The following is a 7,998-nucleotide window of genomic DNA, read 5'->3' as shown; positions in this document are numbered from 1 at the left end:
AGGGAGGGCTTGTGATGCAATATTAAGATCTCTATTTTAGTCATGCTGAGCTTCAGATGACAGAAGTGGGTATAAGAGGCTTGGGGAGGCTACGCCTCTCCAAATGTGGCAAGAAATGCCAGATTCGGCACACCTCCCTTTGGAGGCACACTGGCCCGCTGCCTTTGGAGCGCTGCTGCCGGGAGCTCCCGAGAAGTGGGGGGCCAATGACACCCTGACTATGGCCTTGTCCATGCTCTGCCCCCACTCCACCCCATGTTCCAAAAGCTCAGTTCTCCCTCGGTCTCACCCCAAGGATCAGCTCTCCCTCGGTCTCTTCCCCTGTGGCTCTGCCCGCACTTTGCCTTTTCTGCCCCCACTCTGCCTCTTCCCCTCCAAGGCCCTGCCCTCGCTCTGCCTCTTCCTGCCATTCTCCAGCTCTTCCCCTGAGCCCCTTCCCACCTCCCCTGAGGGAGGGGGCAGAGCAAGGGCAGGAAGAGGTGGAATGGGGGCAGGGCCTTGAGGGAAGAGGCCGAGTGGGAGCGGGGCCTTGGGGCAGAGCGGGGGTGGAGCGCGGGCAGGGCCTTGGAGGGGAGGAGGCCAAACAGGGGCAGGGCCTCAGGGTGAAGCAGGGGGCAAGGCCACTGTCCAGGCGCCGGTGGCCCCTTCTCCTTCTAGGGAGCTTCCGGCACTCACGCCCAGCCTCCCCAAATGCAAGAGTATTGTGTTGCCTATGGATGACAGCTAGATATCCACAAGGAGATGTCAGAGAGCCAGGCTGAGATTTTTAGTTTGGACAGAAGGAGACAGGTCTGGAGTAGAACAGTAGATCTGTGAGGCATCAGAATAGAGATGGTGGTTGAATTTGGGTTAGTGAATGAGATTACCCAGAGATAAGATGTAGAGGGAGAAAGGAAGGGAACCAAGGACAAAACCCCCTGGGACCCCACTACAAGCTGGTGGTGCGTGAGACGTTAATGAGAAGAGTATAGGGTGGGGTGAGAGTGGGTGCAAAGGAGATCAGGAGATGGGATTGGATAGGGTCACTGGCACAAGTAGTGAGGCTAGAAGAGGAGGGCAGATGAGAAACTTCAGTATCTGTGACAGGAAGAAGGAAGAGAGAGTTGCGATGAGGAAGAGAAAAAGCGGGAGGTGAGCCAAGAGGAGGGAGGAAGGTCACATCATATTTTGTCAATTTTCTCTTGGAAGAAGTTGAAAATCCAGTGCAGACACAAAAGTGGAGGCAGAAGGAGGGGACAGTTTGAGGAGTGATTCATAGGTGTCAAAAAGGGTGCTGGGTTTGAAGACATGGGATTCAATTATGTTGTAGAAATAGAACTTAGCTTAGCTAGGAAAATCACAGAAGGAGAAATTTATTTCGTAGTGGAGGAAGCTTGCAACAAGTAGTTAAGAGAAAACTTTGTATAACATGTTTAATATACTGGCAACCCTGTCAATGGAAGTAATAACTGGATCTTCTGTTCATTCAATACTGTTCATTCAATCCCCATTTCAAATTCCTCCATTCACTTCTTCCCTAAAGACTGTTAGTTGTTTTTCACCATTATAAATTCACAGAAAACAAAACCTTACATTATTCCCTCCTCTGGCTTTCCCTGTGTGACCAGTCTCCTCTTGACTTTTAGGCTGTAAAGTCTCCAGCACAGGGACAGATTCTTTCTTTGTGACTGCTACAGTAACTCCTCCTTTAACGTCGTAGTATGTTCCTGAAAAATTCTACTTTAAGCGAAACGATGTTAAGCAAATCCAATTTCCCCATAAGAATTAATGTAAATAGGGGGCGGGTTAGGTTCCAGGGAAATTTTTTTCACCAGACAAAAGACATTATATACATATACAATATAAGTTTTAAATAATTTTAAACAATGTAATACTGTTTAAATTGATGATTGTGAAGCTTGGTTGAGGCAGGGGCGTAGCAGAGTCAGGGCATGGGGGCTTGCCCCATTCCGCCTGCCCGGCATTCCAGCTGGGGAGCAGGGTCAGGGACTTGCCCACTTCTTGGCAGGGGCACCAGGCGGGTGGAGCAGGGCAAGCCCCCACGTCCCGGCCCCACTCTCTGGCAGGAGTGCCGGGCGGGCAGGCAGAGTGGGGCCAGCCAAACAACCTTATAATGGAACATTGCTCGACTTTAAACAAGTATGTTCTCTGATGGATCAGCGACCTAATAACGAAACAATGTTAACCAGGACAACTTTAAGTGAGGAGTTACCGTACAGTGACCAGCACACTCTCAGCACTAAGAAAATAATAACTTACAGATTGCTAAGGATAGATGCTCAAAGGATTAAAACCCTTGGCATTGTGGTGGTGACTCTTGTAAGGGATTCCCGAGTTGAGCGTTCCAGTTCAATAGGGAACTCACTCCAAAACAAGGTAAAGGCATGTAGGCACTATATAAATAGCCGTGTTATCATTTTTCTACAAACAAACCTGAACTAAAGAAACAGCCAACTACGCACAATACTGAGAGCCAAAATAGTGGTGGGTGGTAGGGAGGAAGCACTGTTATCACTAGCTACACAGAACTCAAAACAAGGAACAAAGCAATAGCCCAGTCCAGCTCCCACAGAAGTCAATGGAAAGAGCCCCGTTAATTCAATAGGAGCTACATCAGGCTGCCTAGCGAATCACTTAGGGCCTAATCATGCATTCCTTGACTCTGATGGGAGTTCAGGGTAGACAGAGACTATCAGGTCAGTCCCGAAATTTTACTTACTGTGGGTGTGATTTCATCAGCTTTAAAGAGTCTGATTGACTTTTTAACATAATAAAAGTTTATATGGTTAATAACTCACTTTCAGTGTTTTTCTTTTTCCTAGATGGAATGAGCCTTGATGGATGGAACCCCATCACCATACTGCTGGCAAAAATATCTTCACAGATGTGATGCACAGCATCTCTAAGAAAGCCACTCATGGAGTACAGGTAGTTTGAGCTGTTAGAGAAAGTGTCATTTTCACTGCTGTGCTAAGAAATCAGCTGTTCCATTCCTCCGGAAACATGCTTTAAATACCTCTTTATTGGAGGTTTTAATGAGATACTTTCATAAACAAAGTCATGATAGTTAACATTTCTAGCACTTTACAGCTGCCAAGCACTCAATAAACATTAGCTAGTTAATAAGCAATCTGCCCATGAGGTTGGAAAGTAAATACAAGTGGCCAGATAGGAGACCTGAGGCAGTAAGATTAAACCCCAGAATTTTAAAGGTATTTCGGTGCCAACTGGGATTTTCAAAAGCACCCTGGCACCTACATAAGAAGCTGTGGGGTGGCTGACACCTGTAGTCTGTGCTCTGACCTTCTGAAACAATCTAGTAGCCAAGATTCTAGTGCACTGGTGACAATAATGGGCATTGTCTGCAGTCTGCCCCTCCTCTTTCCTCAGTCATGCTCAGCTGCTGCATCATTCACAGGCTTCACGTGACTTCCCGCTTTCAGGTCACACACACGCCCCCACCCTTCCAGCAGCCCAAACGCCTACCTCATTCACCCAATCTCTCACACTTGCACGGAGTTTTCCGTTATATAGTTTTCTCCTTTAAAGGGTGCTGTTCTACCAGCCAATCCACTGCTGGCCTCCACGTGGACCTCCTGGTGCAGCGCATAACAGGTTAGGTTTGGTTCTGGCGCACCTACATTTTAGACCCCACACTGGAGAGATACATGTGCCCAAACCTACTTTGCAAATGCCACTTAGCCTCATGGCTATTTTAATGGCAAAGGCTATGAATAAAACTAAGGGCAAAGAAGGAAATTTAGCCACATTATGCCATGAAATGCCAACAGCACTTAGGTCTAGATCCACAAAAAGTGCTGAGGAGTTGTGACACTGAGCATCATAAAGCCTAACTTGTAGGCACCTAGAACACCATTGGTACAATATTGCAATCCACAAAGCCTGAGTTAGGCACCCAAGCTCCCTATACAATAAACGGGGAGAGACAGGCATCTAGGAATGGGATCCACAAAGCCAGCATGCTAAGCAGGGAGCCGCCTACACTAGCCAATGGGAAATGCTGATGGCAGGGTATTTACTCAGACCTGCCATGAGACGGGTGGGCCTTAGTACACATCCCTGTCATTGGCATCTCCCAGTGGCTAGCTTTGACCACTCCCAGGCTAACATGCTGGCTTTTGTAGATTGCATTCTAAGGCACCTCTCTCCCCTCATTCATTGTCTAGAGAGCTTAGGCACCTAACTCAGGAATTGTGGATCACATTGCAGTGGTGTTTCTGTGATTTTCTAGGCACTTAAAAGTTAGACGCTGTGATGGTGAGTATCACACTGCATAAATTCCTTTTGTGGATCTAGGCCTTATAGTATCCCCAAGAACAAGCCAGAACTTTTGAATTTAAAGTTAAGAGTAGTCAAAACACTAGAAAGCACACTATTTGGAATAATCACCGATTGGCAAGGAAATGAACTAAATGATATAGTAGTGCAAGAAAGATATTTTAATCTCTATCATCTGATAGAGACAATAAAACATGATTTTCCCCCAAACATTCCCTGTAAAATATGTCATTCATCTTGATACAATAACCATTATACCTGATTTTTAACTCGCATGAATATAAATGTTGAATAGCATTTAATGTCTCTTTTCTAAAATGCAATGGTCTTCAGTCCAATCTTTTTGCCTGAACAACATGAAACAAAGAAGCCAGACTACATTGCACTTAAAGTGCAGGACTGCTAGCAAGTGCCATCCCCAAGGGAGTGGGGAAAGGACAGTTATCAGTCACACTTTATGGGTTACTGGATGCTTCCCTCTCTTCTTCAGGTATTGAAAAGGTTGTTTCTGTGACAGGCATTTTTGACATCCTACACTTTTCTTCGCTGGCTGACATTCGTACTGTACCTTGAGTCAAATTTCTTAAGCAACGTGGTTTCAATTAGCCTTCCTTGTTCTTACCTCAGTTCACGTCTCCTCCTTTGGGAGCAGAAAACCTTATCTAAAAAGGTTCATGCATTTCTCTGAAGCACCATCATTTTCTAACGAGACCCTCACCTCCTTATGTTCTCATGCTGTGTCCAGTTTTGGCTGTCCAGGTTACCATATGCTGGCTTCTTTTTAAATAGGAACAGCTCTGCTATCAGCCAGTCTTGACGGACTGTTATGTAGCCTACCAAGCCACACAAAATGAGACCTATGTGCAGAGCCACCCCTTCCAAAGTTTGTCTTCAGACGCTCATTTTGTAGATGTCAGAGGGCTACAGCGAGTGAGAATAACTCTAGCCTGGTTTTCAGGAGACCCACACGACCAGTGGGAGACTCAGGTGTAACCGATTGGCAATTTCCTTGGGAGACCTCATTGGATTAAGTTTAAGTGTCTTTGGGGTCTTAAAGAGTGGTTTATGTATTGTTGTGGGCTGTAATTGTATGTTACCTCTCGAGGGGGGAGCTGTGACATATGTGATTCCTGGAGGTTCAAAGGACTATATTGAACAATGCACCAGACAAGCTTGGACTCTTGGAACAAAAAGTGTTATATGTTTTTCCTGGGAAATATATAGGGGGAGAGGAATACAAATTCCACACTTCTGATTATACAAAAGCCCAACCTTTAAAGCTACAGTCTGAAGAGGGCCATTGTCTGCTGCTCACCTGTCACACGCAGCCAAGATCAAAGGCCCAAGCTCATGGTGGGTCTGAATCTGAGACAGTTATGAACTTGTAACCATAAGGAAAATCCAGTTGCTGGTTATGAAAGGTGCAGGGTTGCAGCTGGAATTGGTATGATCTCTGGTAAGCTTTTTAGCATGGGTATAGGTTCTCTCTTTAATGCTTTTATCCTAAGAATAAATGTGCTTGCTTAGAAGGAGCTGTGTGATGACTTATAACTGCTGGTAATACACTGTTCATAACTTCTGGAAAGAAAGAAAGCCATCTACGCTGGTCTTTTAGATGGTATGGCTTGCTGGGGACATGACAGTGCAGGCAGGGAACTCTGCAACCTGGAGAAAACACAGGCGGGGGGAGAAAGATGTGTACTTATGCATAAGAGAGGTGACAATGGAGGAGCCAGGAGCCTAGAGTAGGTACCCTCAAGGGACCACAGAGGGATAATACGGCTGCAGTTGCCCCCAACTGTGACACCAGGGTCCAGGCCCTCTGCTCCAATGACTAAGTATTTATCCATAGAGGAACAAGTTCAATTAGACAGATTGAGGGAGCCCCACATCTGGGTGGCCCATAGCTCACTGGTTAGAGCGGACATCTGAGAAGTAGAGCACCCCTGTTAAATCCTGTCTCCCCTATTGCAAGGGAGTGCTTTAATCACTGCACAAAGAGTTAAACATTTGGAAGCAGCAGCACCTCCTCTGGCCACCGACCGTCTTAGGCCCTTTCGGCAAATTAGGCAGCCATACATCCTTCTTCCCCGTTTATGGATTGCCTAGAGTGAGGGAGCAGCATATATGCCCAGGGGCATAAACCTAAGTACTGAGTAAACTGAGGAGCCTATGGGGTTCGGAAGGAATTTTGTGGAGTGTAGTGGAGCCTATAATTGCTCATAGGGGCCTAAATCCAGATTTAAGCACTTAAATACCTTTGTGAAGCTACCTCTAAGACCAAATAATGCACAGGTGACGATCATTAAAATTACCAGGGCAGTCCTTCTCCACCCCTTACAGCACAGGAGAGAAATCCACACCTACTGTATCATTACTATAGGGAAACCCGAGTCAAGGTTTCCCTAAACTGCCTAGAGCTTTTGAGTGACCAAATCTGAGACACTATAAAAAGGCCCCCACTTACCAGAAAGCGCTGAGCACCCACCCTCTGAAAATCAGGCCCATTCAAATTAGTCTCACCTCATTCACACGCAATCATTAGTTTAAAATCTTGGCCCCAAGTTTCCTTCAATTAAGAAGTAGCGGGACAGCAACTTCCTTCTCAAGTGTCAGATCACAGTTCCTCCATCCGCCAATTTTAGAAAACCAGTTTCATGGAGTTCTCTATGCACTAAGTATTTATTTCAAAGACATTAAAAACAAAAAAACAAAAACAACCCCCAAGAGGGAGTCCTTCGGAGGTTCAATATTTACAAGCAGTGAAGACATACAGTCGATATATAAATATATGGATTACAACCAAGAATCCAAGGTGCATGAAGTGCTAGTGTTGTGGAGAAAGCCACCCTTAGAACCAGCACACTTTCAGCCGGTTAGCAGTTACTAGAATTCCTGTGACTGGCCATCTTTCAGTCCTTGCTTAGGCACCTTTGTGGTCTTGGGAACAAGAGCAGGAAGGATGTTGGGCATAACTCCTCCTTCAGCAATGGTCACACCTTCAAACAGCTTGTTCAGCTCTTCGTCGTTCCGCACGGCCAGCTGGATGTGTCGTGGCCCAATCCTGCCTTTCTTGTTTTCACGGGCAGCATTTCCTGACAGTTCCAATATCTCAGCCGTCAGATATTCCAGCACAGCCGCCAGGTAGACCGGAGCACCAGCACCTATTCTCTCAGCATAGTTTCCTCTTTTGAGAAGTCGGTGGACACGACCCACCGGGAATTGCAGGCCAGCCTTTGCTGACTTTGTTTTTCTTGGTAGAAGTGTAGGTTTTGCAGCCACCACATTTTTCTTTCCACGTCCAGACATCCTAACATCAATCTAGTGTAGAAAAGGAGGTGAGGGGCAAGTAAGAGTGACCATTAGCCAGAGGCTGGTCTACACTAGAAACTTAGGTTGGCTTAACTGTGCTGCTCAGGGGTGTGAAAAATCCACACCCCTGAGTGGCATAGTTATGCCTCCTGAAGTCCCCATATAGACAACCCTAGGTTTATGGAAGAATTCTTTCATTGACTAAGCTCCTGCCTCTTGGGGATGTGGATTATCTATGCCAACAGGAGAACCCCTGGGCAAGGGTAGATTATGGTTTTGTGGGGCCTCAGGCCAGAGCAGTGGGAGCCCCTTCCCACCCCTTCTGCTTGCAGGATAAGTCCCCACACCATGACCCTACTCCTCAGCAGGAGAGGGGCAAGCCCCCAT

General features: G+C 46.4%; 1 protein-coding gene across 1 annotated transcript; it reads right to left on the bottom strand.

Moving 5' to 3' along the window:
- Positions 1-7,185: 7,185 nt before the first annotated feature.
- On the bottom strand, positions 7,186-7,608 carry LOC140905066 (histone H2A). The gene has a single exon (XM_073327648.2). It carries the CDS (start codon positions 7,606-7,608, stop codon positions 7,186-7,188), a length of 423 nt encoding a protein of 140 aa, XP_073183749.1.
- Between the last annotated feature and the right edge of the window lie 390 nt (positions 7,609-7,998).

The sequence above is a fragment of the Lepidochelys kempii genome, chromosome 1 (assembly GCF_965140285.1).
Source record: "Lepidochelys kempii isolate rLepKem1 chromosome 1, rLepKem1.hap1, whole genome shotgun sequence".
Classification (NCBI taxonomy): Eukaryota; Metazoa; Chordata; order Testudines; family Cheloniidae; genus Lepidochelys; species Lepidochelys kempii.
The sequence above is the reverse complement of the archived record's forward strand: the minus strand, read 5'-3'. Positions and strand labels throughout refer to the sequence as shown.

Coding starts and splice junctions, on each gene's coding strand:
- LOC140905066 (XM_073327648.2), bottom strand. CDS start 7,608: ATGTCTGGACGTGGAAAGAAAAATGTGGTGGCTGCAAAACCTACACTT.